At 32.6% G+C, this 23,038-nt stretch overlaps 1 protein-coding gene across 3 annotated transcripts in view; it reads right to left on the reverse strand.

Annotated features, from left to right (window-relative positions):
• LOC126828064 (arginine-glutamic acid dipeptide repeats protein) overlaps window positions 1–23,038 on the reverse strand; it is a 77,095-nt gene that overhangs the window by 38,431 nt on the left and 15,626 nt on the right. For 2 of the 3 annotated variants that reach the window (XM_056102124.1, XM_056102123.1), the window contains exons 4-8: window positions 4,251–4,347; window positions 3,350–3,503; window positions 2,945–3,078; window positions 1,915–2,014; window positions 287–385 (exon numbers count right to left, since the gene is read on the reverse strand). In XM_056102124.1, coding sequence (XP_055958099.1) covers window positions 287–385; window positions 1,915–2,014; window positions 2,945–3,078; window positions 3,350–3,503; window positions 4,251–4,347 — 584 coding nt within the window. Of the gene's footprint in view, window positions 1–286; window positions 386–1,914; window positions 2,015–2,944; window positions 3,079–3,349; window positions 3,504–4,250; window positions 4,348–8,965; window positions 9,094–23,038 lie in introns of those variants that run through there. The other variant, XM_056102125.1, reaches the window with a different exon arrangement.

Below are 23,038 nucleotides of genomic sequence, written 5' to 3' on the forward strand. Positions count from 1 at the left end.
CCATATCGGACAATCACTTCTATGTCAAAACAACTCTTCATTTGGGTTAGACTTAGTTTACATCCTTCATTGGAGTAAACAATAACTGACTGGCTTAAAACAGGGCGTCATGAATCCTGCACTCCTGAAAATGTTCATGAAAAAGTTCATTCTGCACAAAATACAAGTGGAATTTAATACAAATTTACACTATGGTTTGTATTACTAGAATGTTGATGGTATCATTGTGGTGGTTGTATTTATCGCACGCCCTTTACATAAGCCTTGAGATTAGACAATAGCTTACCGAATCATCTTCTGTCCATTTCTTATCAATACTTCGTAGTGCTGGAGATTTCACTAGAGCTTGTAAAGCCTTGCCTGTATCGTAGTCATGACGATGGAGCTACAAAATAAAAATATGGGAATATTAACTAAATCAAGATTTATACTTAAGATAGGTCTGACAAAAACAAACATTACCCGGATTATCCAGGCAATTTTCAAGTGTTAAGTTTAATCAATTTCTTTTGCGAATAGAATTTGATGATAAGAGGCAAAATTTTAAAACCCCATTATTATTGTTCAGAATTTTCTTCTGATTACTTCATCATGATTTCAGTGTAATAACATGTGGTTGCCATGCAAGATACACCCACATTTTTCAATAGATGGATAGAGAACAAGCTAAAAAAGAAAATGTTATTTTTCGTACTATCAGGAGCCATAATCCAGTAAGTAATGGTCCGAAATGCGCCAGTATCAAAAGTAACTGAGATCTTTAAGATATAAACATATTTTAAGTTTCAACAAAATCGGACAAAAATTGTGACCTCAAGGGGGTTCAAAACCTTTGTATTACATACTTTTACACTATTTGCGTACAAGGAGCAGCCATTTTGTCAGGCAGTTTCATTTTGATTTTCCCAAAAATCAAACTCAACCTTCCTTATGGTGCAAAGGTGATATTCAGATAACAATTGTGACCTATAAAGGGTCCACAAGCTAAAAATGTGATTTTTCGTACATTCAGGGGCCATATTCCATGAAGTTAGTGTCCGATTAATGCCAATAAACCCATAATGGCTGCATTGCAGGTCTTGATATTAAATATATACCCGGTATATCATTTTCATGGTAAAGCCTGAAATCAACAGCGATGTACATGTATCTCAAGGTCACCAAATTGTCTAAAGCTCTATTAAAGGACAATATTGGTGCCAGTCATTATCACATATGTGATAGAGCTGGTTAAACACATTCCAAATATAATTTTAACACAGAGATCATTGCTACGATAGCTGAGTAATACAGGTTTCCTGAATCGGAAGTGACGAACGCCAAAGGAAAACACGAGCCATCTCTCTATATAACTGACTGATGTGACGAGTGATAACGGATATACGGGCGAATTTCTGCTCACTAATAATTCCCTCGAAGACCAAAAGTTGTTGTGTGAGACCGTGAGAGGATATCTGACAATTCATAAAAAGAATTGACTGCCACTAGATAAGTGAACACGAAAGAAAAACATAAAAAGTCTGTGCATTACCATGTTTTTATAAGGTATAGAATGAATATAAACAAGGGAATGTATGGACTATTTCTATTTTTCTTGTGTTCTCTTATCTAATGACATACAATTACTTTATTGAATTGTCAGGTATCCTCTTACAGTCCCATATAACAACTTTTGGTCTTCGAAGGAATTATTAGTGAGCAGAAATTCGGCCGTGTATCAGTCAGTTATATAGAGAGATGACTTGTGTTTTCCTTTGGCGTTCGTCACTTCCGATTTGGGAAACCTGTATTACTCAGCTATCGTAGCAATGATCTCTGTGTTAAAATTATATTTGGAATGTGTTTAACCAGCTCTATCACATATGTGATAATGACTGGCACCAATATTGTCATTTAAAGTTACAAAAGTCTTACCACATCCATGGCTTGTAAAGTTGTTTCATCCATGGAGGCTGCTTGGCAACCATCTTCGGTTGATCCTCCATCACATAGCCCTGCAAATGCTGCAATACTCCTTTAAAACAAACATATGAGAATCAGAATTTTGAACTGAGTGTAGCTCTTCAAAACATTACCAAGGCCATTTTCAGACAAACATGCTATTTTATTAATTGCAAAAAGAAAACAAATTTGCCAGTTGGACAATTTTTGTCATAGTTTGTTTACCACAGACTGGCTGAATATTTTTAGCATTTGCTTATAATACATGTATATGGTTTGAATTAGGAGAGCAACAAATTTAACTGCATTTATCATATTTCAAGGTTAAAATCCTCAATATACAAAATTCTTGGTCATGTAAATTGACAGTCAGACAAATTATTTAATTGTTAATATTTTTATCCAAATGATTGTAAGTCTTGTCAGAACTATCAAGCAATTATATTTACATGTGTGCAATGTCTATAGTGTGTATAGAGAACGCTATGCTATGGAGAGCCAGAAATGGTTAGGATGATTCCGGAAATAACAATACAGGGAGATTGATACAACTTTCAGTAGAAATGACACTAGGTTTCATCTTAAATGGTAATCAATTTTTCTGGAATTACCATTTATTTTTTTGCAAAAGAAATTGTTAAAGAAAAATACTGTTGCCATATCTCCCTATGGAAGAATTCCTTGTTATTTCCGTTCAAGGCTATTTAAATGTGTTTCTAATTGACTGAACTGATCCACTGTTATGAGTGATTGGCTCCTTGACCAAGTGTTTGCATAGTGTCAGGGGGATACCATAACATAATGTGCATTCATGTCCGTTTGCTAATTACATTGAATCCATGTACCAATAAATCCATCACTTTTTATATATTTAAGATCATGCATGAAAGCATAAAACACTTGTTTTAAGTCAAAAAAAATAAGTCTCAGAATTTTATGAACAGTCAAATCCTGCAAAAAAATAAATAGCAAAACATGAAATGTGAATTATAGTCAAGGTTACCTTGCAGCACGTAGGTACATGACAAGGTCCCCGTCCATGACATACTGAGGTCGCCATCGTATAACCTCCCATTTGTCCAACCTTTCTGGCATATCATTGGTCGAGACATTAGGCTTGTACTCAGGTAGGCGGGCCTAGAAAAAATAATACCAACATTACTTTAATGTACTCTTAAAAAGAATAAATAAACTGGAATTTTTTTTTTAAATATTTTGATTTGTTTTGAAATTTCTAAACTGATGCAGAAGAATCTTCACCTGTGGTACAAAAAAATAAAATTCTTGCTGGTTTCAGTCACTTGTGATGTTAATAAAGATACTTAATTGATACACTTATGGTATCATCTTCAGAAAGGGACAGGACTTCTCATAGATTAGGATATTACATTGTGGAGTGATTTCTTACCTGATGGCTACCGCCTACCCGAATCTCCCCTTGAGTATTCGCCAGCCTTTTACTCTCTGGACTATAACTTAAAACGTAGAAATACGTATCAGGACCCGCTTTAAAATTCCTGGCTTTATAAATATCTTGGTAATGTATAACTTTACATTTCCCCCTGAAAAACAGAATATTTCAATATCATTTTATTTCCAAACACTTTTATCAATGATCCTCAATTGAGTCCAAAGTAGATTCAAGGGGTATGTATCACAAAGCTTACATGTATATAAAGTTACACAGGTTTGTTTAGTAATGTAGTTGATTTATGTGCAAGTCTTACATGTGGTTAATGAAACACAATCCAGAACCACAAAACTCTGGTTTTACTCCAATTACAATCAAACATGTCTAACACTCAAGGTAATCAATGTAATTTAAAATAGCATCATTATTTTCGTTTTTTTACTATATCTCATGAAATGAGTAGTATAAATTTGAGTATCTTTTTGGTTGAGGGCAAAAAGCATTATACAGACTTTAAGACATTGGGTCCAAAACAAATAAATATGAACAACAAACAAAGCATGCATGGACTATTTCCATAAGTTATACAAAGTAAAAATAGAGGGACATAACTCTCTTCTTGTTGTTTTTGGCCATTCTGATGCCTGGCCAGGGACATTAGATTACAGAACATTTTTTATGCTCCACTCAATCTTTACTTAATTTTGTAATGCAAGACTCACTTTTGCCTAAAGAAATTGCAAACATGAAGGACAAAGCTTATGAAAAATTGAATACAAAACTTTGAACTGTATCTTTTACTCTGGTAATCAACTATTGGAACTTATGTAACAATTATGTTTAGCAAAATCTTTTTTATAAACATAGACTGAAGTTAATGAACAATTCATTTTCTCACCTTAATGAGGTAACAGGATATGTGTCGGAGGCATCGGAAATAAATAATTCTCGAGATTTGATCGACGGATCAGTTAATGCTATATCACAACCAGTTTCTGAAACAGAATAAAAATTGAATTTGAATAAATCAATTATAATCTATGTATGTGACCGTGATTGACGATACCTGCCCAAAACACACGATAGAATACCAGGTAGTTTAACACTTCATGAAAAGTAGATTCTCACTCTATGAAACATGAATACACGTACATGCACCCACTGTACATCGCATATGACAGTTACTTAAAGAGAACTGAGTGAGTCTTTGTGACGTTTTTATATTTTATTCATCAACTGGTATTAAAATAGTTGAAACTATTACTTGTAAGATAAAGTACATTGTATTAGATAATGAATAAAATATAAACACATCTGAAAAGGCTAATATTCTCCTTTAAATACAGTAGCAACTTATTACTTTTCCATTATGCAATTATATTTTACATTTGTGAAGAATAACTGTTGAAATGTTAGACTCTTGATGTACATGTAGGTAATCTGCATACATCAGTTAACATTCACTATCCAACTAGTTCACTTAAAGGAGCTAAATCGCTAATATTTGGAACCTATAAATTGACACAAATACATGTAGGTTGCAATGCATACATGTATAATAATGTAATATGATTTACATTCAATCTCTAGCGTCTGGTTATTCCAGTCTACACCGGTAGTATTTATTACACATGCTCTCCAGATAAGAATATGGGTCACCGTTTGAAATGATGTTTGGGATAAATCTAGCCACGTTCTTTCAGTCCGTTGTTACAAATGGCACTGAAACGCATTTTGGTAAATGTTTATTTTGTCTTAAATATTGGATATATATCAGAAGCCCATCTTTTCCTGGTAAGACCACAACATCAATGTTTATTTAAATTGACATATAATTTGTGTTTTTAATATCGAAGACTGTGGATCATATTGAGTAACAGATTTACATGTACATGCAGCTACTTTAATATGCACATCTGTAGCATATTTTAGACTTGTATAAAATTATCAGTATACTGTTGGTATCAATATTGTGGGGAGCAACGGTGGCGAAGTGAGTAAGGCGCTGGCTTGCTAGCCTGGAGGTCGCGCGTTCGCTCCCAATGTTCGCCGAGAAAGTTCATCAGGATTTTCTGGCTTGGTTTCCCCTTGCCAGTTGTGCAGGAAGGAGGGCCTGACAAGGACAGCTGTCTAGTCATTTGGATGGGACAAAAAATGAGGTCCCGAGTACACATTGGAGTGCACATAAAAGATACACTGGCAGATGGAATTTGATATAAGAATAGTCCGAGCAAAATTTCCCTCATAGTCATAGCACACTGTATGGCGTATGCCTGTCTTCTTCAGCCCAGTTGGAGCAGAACAGTAGGATGTTAAACTCTGTTTCATTTCATTAATATTGTGTAACATATATTATCTGTAAGTACAGACAATTAACTGCATTAGAACTAAATTTTAATATGGATGTAGATCATATGGCAATGTTTCATTAATATTATATGATATTTTGCCATTGTTCATTCAGATTCTCAGTACTAGTACAGGAGAACAAGACATTTGAATAAAAGGTATCATTAAATGTGATACATACATGTAGATAAATGGGTTCCTTCCACTGATACACAAATTGGTTATTTTGAGACTAACATGGTAAATTAGGTAGAGAGTTCTTTAACAATGACAGCCAAGTGTAGAACTTATGAAGAAAACTCACAATATTATGCAGGTAATCCTAAACCTTGCCATAACAATTGCTGGCTCAAAAACTATAATCATAAGAGTGACAGATTGAAGATCTTTGGCAAAACCTTGTTGATACTCTGCCATTAAGCCAATAATTTCAAGTAACAGTAATTGTTTGTTTACTTTACCATACTGTTCTTGTTAGTAATGAACAATTCTATGTTTAATGATAGACAGGCATTTGACTGTTAACCTTTGTATTATGAAAACAGAACAAGTGTGAACAGCATTAATTAATCAGTTTCTAATGATTTCATGGTTTTACTGATTACTGACTGAGGTATCAGATTACATTACCTTAACTTAACAATCATGCATCAATCACATCATGCCAGTAGGTTTAATAATAAGGGTAACAAGGATATCATACCATTCAGATGTATGTATCCAATAATTACCGAATCTGTCCACCAATTCTCTCTTAATACATTGTACTATGTGGACAGTCCTATATGCAGTAGCACCAGAGCAGCACTTTACCCTTAATCAATTTTATCCGGATCTCTGGTTTGTGTGCATATTAAATTAAACCCCTATTCTCTATCTATCTCGCGATACTTAAGACAATTTGGTTATTCCTATCCCCCAATGTTGATCAAAAAACACTTACATGAATCTAAATATAATACGGGATAAATTGATACACAATGTGCACAGGTTGGAAACATTACGTCTTGTAGATAAAATGCCTATCAGCATATCACTCTTCTATTAATATCTAGAATCGGTTAATTTTGAACAGAAAAAAGAGGATCAACAGCTGATGCAGAATCAATATTTGAAGGTGAAAAGTAATTAAAATCAACTAAAGATAAGTAAAAATAAATGTAATATTTAGATCCTTGGGCAGTTCAGGTATTAGAGTATCGGTACAAAATATATTATTAGGTATATTATAAATGAATGGAATGGGGTTTAACATCTTGTTGAAACTTTACTTTTTGACACTACAGAGAAGGGGGTATAACATCCACTGTACACAAAATAGGTCATTTCAGGACATTGCACAGATTTATTTCAATACTTTGCTTGCATGTACAGAGTTTTAGCAATGGGGGAAAACCAAAAGACATAGAAAAAAGAAATGACCTTACGCCTTTTACAAGCTTTTCATTTGACTCATTGACAGACCTTATAGATCGAAACCACACTCATTTGACCCCCCCACCCCCAAGAAATAAGAAAAACATAGTTAATTTTGATTCCTAGTATTTTCAGATCTACATGTTAGACCACTTGAACACCTAACCCCACCCCTAATTTTGAGACCGACAAAGATACATGTATGTTAATTTTCATTTTGATTGTATCAGTACAAAAAGGACAGTGGGGTTTTCTACATAATCTTATGCACTACCTATTTGTACATGGAGACTTTGTCTTCGGTCCATCTGAACAATTCAAAACACTTTTCTTGTCCGCCCCCAGCATAACAAATAAATGAATGTATATTTGACTGTCTAGATAAATGTAAGGATCTTCTGTCTAATTCACAACCTACACATTGTTATAATTACAGCTTGTTAGAGTAAAAGTTTAACAACCTAATGATGAATGTACAATAGAATCTAATCACATGGGTGATAATCTGTTGATCAGGAGAAATGACCTATTAATACATATCTTAATCAGATTCAATCTAAGGATTAACAGTTTATACTCATTAAACAACAACTGTGAACAATATGGGGTAAAGAGCACATATAATTTTAGCCTGAGCATTTTTATATGAATATTGAAAACACATTGTGTAGATCGTCTTTGCAAATAAATGGGAGACCACGAATTTTACATTTGTAGGGCTGATTTTGTATTTGAAAACAATCATTAATCCAAGCAAAAGTTTAAACAATCGTTCTCTCATGTACGGTATGGTGGTGCATCATAAACCACAACCTTATTTGTACATGACATCAAGAAAATCCCCAGACAGAAATTCTACCATTAGCTGAAATAAGTAAATAATCAATTTGATATCGGTAACACCCTCAGATATTATGATTATTTTCATAAACATAACATTCCACAAATCAACATAAACTATCCTCCAGCCTATATCAAACATTTTATTTCTCTTTCAAGCAAATTGCCTTGTGAATCCCAACAACATAGCAATAAAACCCAATGAAATGTCTGCCTTGTCTTTCTTCCTTAGCCATTAGATCTACCTATAAAGATCAACAGATAAAAATCTCCTTAAGATAATAATGAGTTAATATGAGTCTACATTAACAGTGGGAATAAACCCCCTTAAATCCCTCCCCTAGGGGTATTCTACACCATATCCTATCAACCTATTTATAGACATCTCACAGCATGCCATTCACAATACAATGGCTTAACACAGTCAAGGCCCAACAAAAATGCACAAACCAACCAATGACCCACTTTGTTGTAGCCTCTTCCTTTTTCATTATCTCAGCTTCTGATATCCTACTACAAACACATCAAATTCATAACAAAGGAAACATCTTAAAGACCACCAATTCATCCCTCCATTAATGTTTTTGAATTTGGTGAATGTTTTTGGTTATAACACAAAAAATCTCACTTACATTATCTCCTCAGAATGTCACTCATTTGGTTTCTTGTAGACATGGATAGATTCTTGCTTGAACAGATTTATCACAGGTTCAAGATCAATTATAGAGGCCTTAAATCACTTCCTAATACTTCCTCTATAATATATTAAAGGCTTAAACACTCTATTACAAGTTGAAATAAATCTAAAACACTTTCCTTTGGTCTCAGCAGGGATTGAGTTGGTCAAACATTCTTGTGTTAAAAACACATTAACATTAGTATTTGTAACTTCACTACTGAGTGATAGACTTTCGAGTACAACAAAATGGCATCCACTAGCCTAAGGGATAATAATGCAGAGTCGTGACTTGTTCTTTGAGTTTAGACACAGTTTAGTATTTAACCTACCTTCAATAAGCTTTGATAATGCACCATAAAATGCGCCCAGACATCTATTAACACTAAGTCAGTATAAGGAAACTGTAAATTACTTCATGAATATGTAATTAGATGAACATCAAGCAGATTGGATCAATGGACTCAAGGGAGATAACCAGATAAACAAAGAAAAATAGAGTTATCTTTCTTGTATAATACATACAGTTGATAGCTTGAATTTTTATGTTATTTCAAGACAAGTCAATCATGTAAATATATTTGAATAACTTTATGTACAATAACAGTTTAGTATTATAATGTAAAAATTTAATGTTACAAGTTCTCTTTTGTAGCTGCATACATAGATGCACAAATAAAGAGTTCTTTTCTGGAACGCAATGAATGACTTGCCGTTTTATTACTTTCAAGCACCCAGTATATATATTAGTCTTGAGTTCTGTCTATCTGAAAGGGAAGTAACGTCACTTAAAGTAGCTAAGTCTCTAACTTAATATCATCCAAGTCTTCGACATCGAAAACACGATTTATTTATCAATTTAAATCGACATTGATGTTGTGATCTAACCGCGAAAAGATGGGCTTTGATATCCAATATTTAAGACAAACATTTTACCATTATTCGTGTACCATAATGCATTTCGGCACTATTTGTAACAAGGGGCTCGAAGAATGAGGCTAGACATATAATTCCACTTGTCATGTCAAACAGTGACGCTATATTCTTATCTGTAGCGCAATGAATACTATCGGTGTACACTGGAAAAAACAGACGCTAGAGACTTCTGGTATATTTTGCCGAACATAACTGATTAGAAATTACAGTAAAAGCAGAAACCACATCAGTTTATATACATTCATATTACATTATTATATGCATTGCAACCCATTTGAGTCAGTATCTAGGTCCAAAATATTAGCGATTTAGCTCCTTTAAAGTCTCTGTATCATTTGCATTTATTGTAAGATATCAAATTTATATATGCAGCTGGATCAGTCTACTTGAATGGATTATTTAACATTGCGTCAAGAAAACAGAATCAAAATATCAAGGTAGGGATTCTCTTGGCTTGCATTCAATTACAAAAAGAGGCCTATCAAAAGGTTTTAAGAAATATTAGATATGCCACTGACATTTGACCATATCCCATTTCTATTGTCTGAGGGAGCCATAATGCCAGTGGCTCAGTGAGTAAGATGCTGACTCACTAACCAGGAGGTCCAGGGTTCACAGAGAAAGCTACTCTCTTGATTTCCCGACATGGTTTCCCCTTGTCAGTGGTGCAACAAGGGGATGACAATTAACAGTGTCTAGTCATTTGGATGGGATTAAAAATCAAGGCCCTGTGTACACATTGGCATGCACGTAAAAGAACCCTGAACTGTTGGAATTCCAAATAAAAGTAGGCCATAGTGACGTCAGATTAAAATTGGTTTCCAGAAAAGTAGGACATTAAACCCCATTTCACATCTGTAGGCAATGCTGAATATTTAATTGACGAATTTTTAATTCATCATAATAAAGAAAGGAACTAAACCATTTGTGACCTGTTATTCGATTTAAAGAGATTCAAATTCACAATATTGTACTTTTACAAGGTATTCCCCGATCTCTCAAATGACATTCATAACATTTTTTTATTTTATTTTATTAAATGAAAAATACGCCACATCATGCAGTAATCAGAAAAAAACATTTTTGTTATTATACTGTATTAAGCTTAGCTGAATGTTTGGAAATTAAAAATAATCCACTGTCAAATCTTTACAGAGGTGGGTTACATGTATATGGCTACAAATAGATAAAAATTTATTCCAAAAATCATCATTCTTGTTTTCTAATATTATTAATATTAACAAAATCAAATTATCAATGAACATCAAGGCATAACAAACATACCATCAGCAATTATTGACCTATATGTTGGTCTCTACATTACATCATTACTCGCACAAACCACCACACTTTAAAATGACTGTATGTTTTAATAGTTTACAAGAACTGCTATAGTAAAATGTCTGATTTACATGTGCAATGAGTCCACAGCCCCACGTTGGTAAAGTATCAACATCATCATCCATACAAATCATCTAAATAAAAAGTGTCACATTTGTTCAAAAAATTTACAGCAGATCTACACAGAAGTGTGAAATCAAATACACCAAGGAAAACAAAATACACACCCTGTAAGGATATAAACATTTAATCCTTACAGATCTACTTACACAAACTATTTTTATTTTTTATTTTAGAAATTCTTACAACTCCTGATCCTCTACAACAAAACATGTCTTCCTCGTCTTAACAAGCGAATTGCACGAACAGTCAACACGGTAACGTTGGCAAAGAATTGAGAGTGGTTTGTACCTTGGTTATCCCTCAAATGATTTGTTTTTATTATTTTGTTTACGCAAATAACTGACTTGTCTGCCTGTTTGTTCTAAACACTTACTCTGGTAAACACTGAACTAATATCGCATTCTTTCCAAACAAAATTATCTTTTCTAGACCTTCTGTGCTAAATCTTCGAAACCTAAATCAAATCAGACCTACTCTTAAAGAAAAACTATTATTCCAATGTTGACAATTATGATGAAAACATGAATATCAATGAACCAGATTCTAAATTTTTAACATGAGGGTCGTAGTTAAATTTCTTAATCTTTCAAGAAGGTTTCTTAATTGTCATACAACTAGTAGAAATCCAAGAGCAATAAATTTTTGATATGTATAAGTTGGAGGATTTTTTTATTTAAAAACTGATGACATCCTTGTATTATAATTTATAGCAGCTTTTATAGCGTTTTACATATTTTTTTTCTTGCTCTGATTCACTTGAATCATAAATGCTCAGAACTTTATCTGAAATGTGTGTGAAAACATTTCAACACATCCATACAATAAAAAAACTATCTTACACACAGAAAAAAAATCATGAAGTCCATAAACTGTTCTAACTTCTAACCATTTACTTTCAAGACACAATAATTGAGATTTAAGTGGCAAACACAACTTTTTATAACCGATGACTTAGCTCATTGCTGTTTTAATTACCTGTTGAGTTGACACACCTCTAGGCAAATAACGACACAAACTTCACATCTCTGATCTACTTGTCTTGGCTGTCACCTGTGACCTAATGTTCGTCAAATCTTTTTAACAAGTCACAAAAGACATGATATACCTTTAAAAGAAGTTAATACTCTTGCTTATTTCTCTTCTTCAATGTACTGTCATATGAAGCTACTTATACTGTCACTCAAAATGGACATCATCACATTCCTAGGTTCGACAAAAACATTAATAAATCATCAATGCTTTTGCTTTACACAACCCATAATTAAGATATACTGGCTTATCACCACTACTTTATCAGCTAAAATTGAATATGTGAAAAATATAATGAAATGTTCAATATTGAAAGTTTTAGAAAGATGGTTTTGACAAAGCTTTTGTCTGGCTTCCACCAGACCCATCCACCGCTCAGAGCTGTAAGGCATAGGGTAGTATTAAAAAAGGCATTAGAAACCATGATTTGACAGTAGATTTCCAAAAGCGTGTAAATTCGTAATATCAAGGGTAATTAATTCAGAAATGATACATTGAACTACACAAGTAGGCTAAACAACACAGATTTTATTAAATTTGTAAATAATTAGTACAAATGGGTAATAGATATAAAATAAACACATGCAATGATAACCATATAAAATTTATGTAATTACTGAAATGACTATAATCCAAAAATTGAACATATGTCTACAGAAAGAAATATCCTTGGTTCCTCATTCTGGAGTTTTTGTCTATATTGTTTTATATACGAGATAATTGGTGTGCTTATCAGATTTTATAGGATTTCTACATTAGTAAGACCACCAGAAGAAACCGTAAAAAAAATGTTTGCATTACGACTAACGTACACTAATATCGGTATCGGTCGATTTAATCAAGCTCCCCAGTGGCCGATCCCGTGGCCATCGGCCATACTAATTATGGCGACTATCCCCTCCTCAGTAAAATGTAGGGGAATTTTTTCTCCGAGACTGAAAATTTGTTGCTACATTTATTTGTTGTGCTATATACAAAATGTAAGTGCTCAAACAAAAATGTTGACCATTGCTGTCATAAACAGGTCGCTGTTTATATTATTCAATACGCATTTTAAGAGTATCAGAACACATGTCAATAATCATATCCCCTTTATTTAATCAAAAATGTGTTAAAAACTATTTTAATTACAAATCTATTAGCTAAATTACAGTTACACCTTACGATCGATGTTGATCACTAAAGGTTGCAACCTTTTTTGTTTACATGCAAAGAGTTGTGTCCCTTAGTTCCATGAAAAAAATACCCTTATCGTTTGAAAATGTGGTAGAAAACTATTACCGTGCAATAAAGCAGTACATGAGGCCTTTTTGCGGCACACCACCGTGTGATGCAGTAGCGTTGGCAGGTCTGGCTTTAACTGAAATATGTTCAAAACTCAAACTTAGTCTAATCAAGGAGACATTCAATTTGCCATCAGTTGGTGTAACTGAATTAATCAACCTATAGATGAAATATTAAGATAGCTCATTTCTGTCATTTGCTTCATAAAGACAAGACCATACTCTAGTCGAAATGTTACATACATGTAGTAATAAATCCAACAATTATGTATCCATAAAATTACCTTTTAGTCTTTTTATAGTGTCTGCATATGGACATTTTTAAATCATATGTAAGTGAATATATAATACTGGGGTTTATTTGTGTACATGTATATGTTATTATGTTTAAACTTATTTGTTAGAGTATCAAAATAAATGTTTCTAAAGATTCTATAAACAAATTACCTTGAAGTAAAATGTAGGATACAGATAATAAATAACACAGAATGTAAACACAATTCACATACTGTTATCCCCTTAGATGTACCATATGTGTTAAAACCATTGTATAAACAATTCTCAAAGATTGCAATTTAAGTAAAAGAAGAAAGTATATATACATGTATGCTATGGTGTTTTCATAGAAAAATGCATGTTTTTTTCCTCCTAAAATATCAAATAAGGACTTATGGAGGAAATATACAAAACATATCATCAATAAAACATAATACTAATGGCAGCCTATTGTAAGCATTCCGCATGGTATCAAATATATGAAATGCCAATAAGTAGAAATATATTACAAAACACGATCCCATATGTGCATGTGTTACAGAGAATATCTGCCAGCTTTTACGTTTTAAAGCTGATAAATGTTTGCATAGGCATGAATTGCATTGCAAGTAAAAATATACAATAGATCGTCAATAAAATGTGAATCGCAGGGTACCATGTTACATGTAATCCACATGTTATAGTATAAATGAAATGCCTGCAAGTAAAAGTATAGCCCAGATGATGAAAGCTGTAGTTTTTCTCGTTACAGACTATAACTGATATAATATGTATGTTGATCTGCATGTAGAATAGTTTATATTATGATGGGTGATGTTAAACAGATGACTATATTAGTGAAGTGAGATAAGCTGTAGAAAGCATGTGTATAAACATCACAGCTACTTCCTATTTTAGGATGTAGAGAAAGTATATATACATATAAAACAATATACAAAAAGGAGACTTTGGTGTTCTTCCAATTGAATCTCTAGGTCTCAAATCTTACCCCCCCCCCTTCCCTTACCCCTTCCCTTGCATGTCTATTATATCATAGTGGGGGCTTTATAATTATTAAAATGAAATCAGGTTTAACATTCAACTTTTCTGCACCAACTGGGCTGATAAAGACCACATGCAGCATACGCTATGCCACAAATTTTGCCTGTAAGGGTTCTTTCTTTTATATGTACAATGTACACTAACAACAACAGAGGTGGACCTCAGGTTTTTGGCCCATACAAATGACTTAATTACATGTAGTAACGGATTTATTTCAGGGTTATTGCCTAAACTGTAGATCACAAGACTTGTATGTGATCAGTCTAAACAAGTGGGTTTTCTCATGGTCTCTTTACTGCTCAAATAATGGAAATAAAAACTAAGTTAATCCTAAAATGGCCTGGTTTGCATTCATAAGATGTTAAAGTTAAACCCCATTCTCTCTTTCACTCTGTTACGTTCCCCACCCCTAACCCTACGCCATCGGACACACCACCCACCATACAGGTCCTCAAGTCAAAAGTGAACTGGGATAAATATAAATAAAAATTCACTTCAATTAAACAAACTCGAATTTAAATGCATTTCTTCAGTAATGATATGGGTATTGATAATACTCCAAACACATAAAAAAATTCTTTTGGCACATAATTTTTTGTTTCTTTGGCAAACATGTTTTTATTACACCATAAAAATCTAATCTTGAACAACGACTATTCTATACACAACAACTAATTTATCTGCTTGAACAGTTTCTAATACAAGTTTTTCTTATCGTGTGTAATAAGTTCAGTTGATATCGTTATGTACTTAAATCAAGCATGATAAGTAATAACCCCATGAATATAGATATTAAATACCTTATCTATATACAACAGTGTTTAATGATAGACTTAGGATAATATATTTATTGTGGGATAATAAACCAATCTCTTTATACTTATTCACTACTTGACTTGTGTATATTGTGTAGGTTATAACATTCACAGGTCTAATCATGAATATGCAAAAAAAAAAAATACATAGGCTTGTAAGGTTGGAGATGGTAGGGATTGAAGCCCTACTCCCCACACCTCAAAAAATCTGTCTGGAGATATGATTTTTGGGGCAATAACAAACTCTTTCGAACAGTTATCAGATTTTTCTGATAATTTTGATAAATTGGGGTAAAAAGTCTACAGCCCTCATAATCAAACGGAGTAGGCCAATGAGAAAATGCAAGCCAAAATATCAAGAGTTTTTTGCTGGAAAACATTTTTTTTCTGTAAATCAAAATAACCCACACTGCAGTGGTCCCCAAACCCTTGTTTAATATGCCTATTTATGAAAGATAAGTACTGAAAAAATGAGTAAAATTAATAATAACAATCTGCGAAATATATCATCTAATCTCAACGGTCTACAGTGTTAAACCATGTTAATATAGCGACATCCATAGTTAAGGCCAGGAGGCCAGCATATTGGTCTCTAATTTAATTATTGAACAGTGGAGCTTGTCTGAGATTCATATAATATCACACAATGTCTGCCAGCTAGTCTGTTGGCTATTATTACTGTATCTCCAGGGAATTTAATGTTTAACAAGATAGATATAAATATAGACATGTTCAATCATTTACTTAGTGTAGCTGATCAAAATTATAATGTGTGTTTAGTGGAAGCCATTTTCTCGGTGTATTTTATAACTAAATGAACTACAATATTTTAATGATGAACAGTATGAAAGTCTAGTAATCCTGTAATGTAAACTTACTCTATATTCTTTAACTTTTCCAGAAAGTCTTTTTTGTTTTATCAAATTTCTAATATATCAAAGATAGGTTGTCAGGCAACGAAACATACGCCCACAGCAGCTAAATCGTCCGGGCAGTCAACAAGTGTTTTTACTTTTTTCGGTAATGAAACATTTATAATACAATAAAATCTGATTAAGAGTAACAACTCATGAAGTAATTATCAGAAAACCATTAGAATTTGTTAAGTTTTTATAAAGTTCTGCCCCATGCTAACGTTTAGTATACAAAACTTTTAATATCATGGATTTAGCTGTTCAAGTCATAAAAATTCATTGAAAATCAATATACTTGTTCGTTTCAAGATCTTAAACTCTGTGTATCAATCTGAGGTTAATCGGATGATAACTTTAGCCTCAAGAGCATCACAAGATTTTTCAAAGTGATCAAGGGCCATAACTTTGGCAGTAATTATCGGAAATTGTTGAAAATCTAGAGGATTCTTCGTCTCATGATCTCAAACACTGTAAAAATTTAAAGTCGATCGGATATTAACTTTAGCCTCAAGAGCATCACAAGATTTTTCAAAGTGATCAAGGGCCATAACTTTGGCAGTAATTATCGGAAATTGTTGAAAATCTAGAGGATTCTTAGTCTCATGATCTCAAACACTGTAAAAATTTAAAATCAATTGGATATTAACTTTAGCCTCTAGAAAGTCCACAAGATTTTTTGAAGTGATCAAGGGCCATAACTCTGGCAATAATTATTGGAAATCGCTGAAAATCAATAGGCTTCTTTGCCTCATGACCTTAAACACTGTGTATAAATTTAAAGTCAATAGGATATTAGCTTTAGCGTCTAGAGCGTCCACAAGATTTTTTGAAGTGATCAAGGGCCATAACTCTGGCCGTAATTACCGGAAATCGCTGAAAATCAATAGGCTTCTTCGTCTCATCGTCTTAAACACTGTGTATAAATTTAAAGTCAATCAGATATTAACTTTAGCCTCTAGAGCGTCCACATAATTTTTTGAAGTGATCAAGGGCCATAACTCTGGCAGTAATTATCGGAAATCGCTGAAAATCAATAGGCTTCTTCACCTCATGACCTTAAACACTGTGTTTAAATTTAAAGTCAATCGGGTATTAACTTTACCCTCTAGAGCATCCACAAGATTTTTTGAAGTGATCAAGGGCCATAACTCTGGCAGTAATTATCGGAAATCGCTGAAAATCAATAGGCTTCTTCATCTCATGGTCTTAAACACTGTGTATAAATTTAAAGTCAATCTGTTATTAACGGATGGACGGGGGCGACTACAATATACGACCACATTTCAATGTGGGCGTATAAAAAGCATGACTACGATTTGTTACCTCCAAATGTGAATATTGGTCTCAGAAAATCATTAATTTAGGTGATTACATAGAAAACTATATGAGCTGACAGTATTCGATACAAGATGGGTGATAGAAAATGAAATGCAATGGGGGTCTAATGTCCTAATGTTCTGCTCTGATGGGTGATAGAGCTCTGGGACCTCAAACCTAAATGTCCCCACATTAGAATATATGATGCATGTGCTCAAATTACAAGGTCGATTTTGGATATTAACTAAAAACAAAAATTAAGTGTGTAATATTAAGTTTATATAGTTTTATTATCTATATACTGAGGTTATCTGAAATTTGAGGATTTTTCGTGTGTGAAATAAAAACCAGACCTTTAAACAGAATAAAGTTCAATCAGACATAATTACCTGGAATATGTAATTTTGTTTAAACCTTTTGACTTAGTACTTCTGAAATGCTATACACACTTAAGTTTTAGTCCCCCATATAAATTCATGTGTTATTCGGTTAGCAAATTTTACTCATACAAAATATAAAGTTTGTCTGAAAGCTCAATATAAATATTCCCATGAGATATGAAGATCATTATACATCTTTTGTCAGTATAAAGTACCATCATGGATCTATATAAGACCTATGGTACCATGATTTCTTCACGTTTCTAGGCAATTTCCATATTTTATTAAATTAACTTCAGACTAACAAATCATAAATCTTCTTATCAGAGATTTAAAAGAAGTGAATTTAAATAAAGTGAATAGTAGACAGATTCTCATAGATATATTAAGCAGCAGTCGACCGTACTGTTTTCTGTTCATTTTAGAACACTTTAAATTCTTCTTTGTCGAAATTTTAACTAAATCTGTAATTGAGAAGTAGAAACTTCAAACTTTACTTCTAGATCCCAACTAGTATTTTGGTAGTTAAATGAATATATACTAAAATTGTATTTTCAAATGTATCGTATTAAATCTAATGATCCATTGCAAGAAATCTCTAGTTACTTCTCATTGATAAATTGATAATAATTTGTTTACTGCTTTTTTAAGATACAATGTACAAAAGGTAATGACAAAAGTGTTATTATAATCAATGACCACAAAATGGTGTTTAAAAAAAAGCTCTAGATATTTCTTTACCTTCTTCTAACTAATGAATCATCTAGGTTATTATCCAAGACTACATCTAATATAATCAAATACTGTAGCTCACCACTAATCACGATGTGCCTTTATTGTCCAGTCGAAAAACGATAATCAAACACGTCTTTCAACGGCTAATACACCCTCTCCTTCAACTAACTCCGACATATTCACTTTCATGATTGACTGTTTGCTTTACGCAGATTGTAAACCAATCGCTGATCAATAATTGATGACTATTTTATCAACGCTTCACAGCTGAACTCAGGACCTGTGAATCGCGAGGTCGGAATCTCACAATCTGCTCAACACAACACTCAATTGAAGGAACTATCAGGAATCAAAACCGGTAGATTAGCCAGCGAGCAAGTCAGCCATGTTTTCAAGTCATCAATATTAGACCTTACTCTGACATTCGACTATTTGTAATCAATACCACAGCTTGCTATCTTTTATAGAATACTCAGCCATCTTGCTCTCATCTTAAACTTTCTCTTGAGACATTTCAAAATGACTTTTACCAGACCTGATAACATTAGTTATATTTTAATTTATTTCAAAAATTGTCATCTGAACTTTTGACGAATAGATAACATTACCCCCCCCCCCCCCCCCCCCCTTACCCCACCTCGGGACCAAAGAAACTTTAGATCTTATATATATTAATCTACAAGAAAATAATGAATACAGTGTAACAATTTTGTGTATTCTTATTGGTAATTAAAGTCTATGATAACATGCTGTCTATTGTTCCACAGGTAAGTCTCATGACATTAAATGACTTAAGACCAAAGTTAAATAAACAAAAGAATGGAAAGTTGGTGTAATATTAACAAGACTGGCATTGTCTAATGATCACAAAACAATTATTGTAGTTTTAGATTTATATAATTCATTAAAAATGGGTACATTTGGTCATTCGGCTATATGTAGGTTCTTTGGTATCTAGTTGCAGGTTCACAGTAGTTTATATTTATCAGAATAGGCTTTATTGTTTGGATCTGCAAAGAAGCTTTAGAACAAACATAAACTTTCAACTTGTATTGATAGCAGGTCAAACATCTTCACTCCTCATCACTTGAAACGTAAACATACGGAGCCACTCGTTCACCCAGTTCATACTTCTCTAACTTGTGAGGTGCATTTAGTCACAAATAAAACATCTTGTTATAATCGCTGAGTGTGGTTTTTACTTTAACAAGCAAACAGAACATGTGTTCACAAAGACAAACAGAACAGCCATAAATGTTTGGTTATAAGATGGCTGAAAGAATTTTGAACTCCATTCAAAGGAAATAAAGTTACATTTCAAGCCAACGACTATTTCTTAACAATTGTAGAATATTTACGCTATAAAGCCGTTAGTTAAATGATGAAAATCTCAACAAATTGAAACTTCAGATTTTCTTTCCACATTTCAGACTTTTTTCTTGGATTTGTTGGAATTTTTGGTTTATCTTTCTCATTTGAATTTTTAAACATATTATCCTTTAATTTGGCTAGTTGATTCATTGGAAACATTCATAATTTTTTATTTGACGATTTATTTGAGACATTTAAGTTTTTTCATTATTTATTGGAAATGTTTTTGCAATTTACCCAGTTTACATTGGAATCTATTGTTTCTAATACTGGCAAATGTTTTTAACATTTTCATCCTCTTTGTTCAAAATATTTAATCCTTAATTAGAAGATTCAAAAGTTTTTTCCACTTTATTTAAACATACTATTATTATTATTATTACAGCATATTTATCGTGCACCCTTTCATATAACATGTTCAGGGGCACTATACAAAGTGACAAGTGACAATGTAATCATAAATAAACAACAAGATTATGGACATGTTAACATTGTATACAGAGTGAGTTAAATGCCTGATTAAATAAATGTATTTTAAGTTGTTTTTTTATAAAAATATAGACTGAATGGTAGATTATTCCATAAAACAGCTAGATGCTTGATATCACCTCGGTGGAAGCGGACGTAAAATACAACTAACACTAACTGATAACTAAAAGAGCGCTGACCATAAGAGACTAGTTGAACAGTTTTGGGCTTTAAAAGTAGTTCATCTGATGTACGTAATGTTCGGCCAGGTGTATAAATTTCTAAAAGATTTGAGAGGCAAACAGGAGCTAAATTATTTAAACATTTAAAAGTAAGTAATAAAATCTTTAAATCAATTTGATATTTAACAGGTAACCAGTGTAAATTATATAAAACAGGAATTATGTGGTCGCATTTCTTAGTTAAAGTAACAAGCCTAGCTGCAGTATTCTGTACTTTTTGTAATTTATCTATAAGATTTAAAGGTAAACCAACTAAAAGTGAATTAAAGTTATCTAATCGAGATACATTATGCAAGAGCTAATTCTGCCTACTGCAGGTCTTTCTTCGGGCTTGAAATGTTATATGAACTATTAATTAGACATGTATTAACATGACAAGACCATAATCAACCCTTGATACCATCTGATGCTTTCGATTTTCATTAGATTTAAATCCGATCTACTGTTCAACAGCCCTTGATGATTAAAAGCAAAAATGGATAATAAAGACTTTTTTTTGTTGTCACAACGGCAACAATGACAATTGAGGCTATAACACTTTTAAAATGAGTATTTCTTGGCTTAGTTAGACAGAAGTAATTTGACTGAAATTTTCAGAGAACTTCTGTTACATCATCTATTATTTAACTATTATAGTGAGAAATTTCAGCTCTTTATCTAATCTTTCATCAGGAATCTTACTAATTTGAAAAACTTTGTCAAGAATATTTCATATCTTTACATTTAACAAGTTCAAAAGACTGAACTAAACCTCTATATTCAGTAAAACCAATTTTTTATAGTTTCTTATACTATAGTAACATGATTAAATTACAGATCTAATAAATTTTCTCGATATGTATTTTTTGAGTCAATTATCAAAATAAAAGACAGGCATTCAAATTCAACATTGATTTCCAATTCAGTTTTATTGCTCTAAATTGCAAGATCACATGCATTCAAAATCTGAAAAAAGATGACATCGCATGAATGAGTCTGTGTAAAATAAAGCAGAATCTTTAATACATCTTCACCAGGTTACAGCTATAAAATTTGAAAATGGCTGAAAGAAGCGAGTCATATTAGTGGATGATTAGACAGAAAAATCCATACAGTGAGATTTAAACATGTTATACGATACGTAGTCAAAGCCTTGCGCACAATAGAATAATTTCACGACCAGTAAAGCTGTCTGTAGCTTCAACTCAACGAGAGTTCCGTTATCGACAAATTTCATTACCGCTAGAAATTATTGATCCCAGTCTCATTAGGTAAATTATACTGACAAAGAGTGTGACATTACAAACCTATAAACATAGCATCGAACAAAAGCCTCGCCACTCGAACAATACACACAGATAGTTCAAATATCAAGCACAATACACAGCCTTCATATACATGTAATAAAAATATAATATGTCTACCCTTACATGTTTCTATAGAGCAGACAAATAATACATTTTATACACATCATCAATATACACATCTAGTTTTAAAATGTAGTAGGATAAAGTTATTTCATCTTTAAAACTATAAATCTTTAAAATTCTCAAGGTTAATAAAACAGGTAACCATGTTTGACAGACACTTGCTATATGTACATGTGCTTTATATTTATGCACACCTTCTTCCAATAATTTACATAAATAATTACTGTATCAGTTCTATAATACACTTTCGAAATTTCACGGTAGAAAAATTTTGCAGAAAATAAATTTCTGTATATAATTATAATGACTTTGTTTACTTAAGATTTAATACGCACTTTGAGAAAATCATTTTTCCTCTCAAAAAATTGATAAGATTCTTTGTATGACCAGACACCAGACATTTTTTGCAATATTTTGTCAGTATTTGAGGTACTATAGTCAAAGACAAAATACAGACTAGACTTGTAACTATATAAGTAAACCAGAAATTAAGCCTTACATTGTTGTCGCCTGGAGGTTTATTTCCAGGCCGGATTTATCTGAAATTTTGAAATAATGTTTACTCTCATTACAGTATCCTTAATTCAAAGCAAGCAATTCACAGCTTTATCAAGAATTTCTTGAGTGATGTGTACGCCAAAAAATCAATTTATCTAAAAAAAAAATCGGAAAAACAATTTAGTTATTTACAAGTATGTAAATGAAAAATGATGCCTTGAAAAAAG

The sequence above is a fragment of the Patella vulgata genome, chromosome 7 (assembly GCF_932274485.2).
Source record: "Patella vulgata chromosome 7, xgPatVulg1.2, whole genome shotgun sequence".
In the NCBI taxonomy this organism is placed as follows: domain Eukaryota; kingdom Metazoa; phylum Mollusca; class Gastropoda; family Patellidae; genus Patella; species Patella vulgata.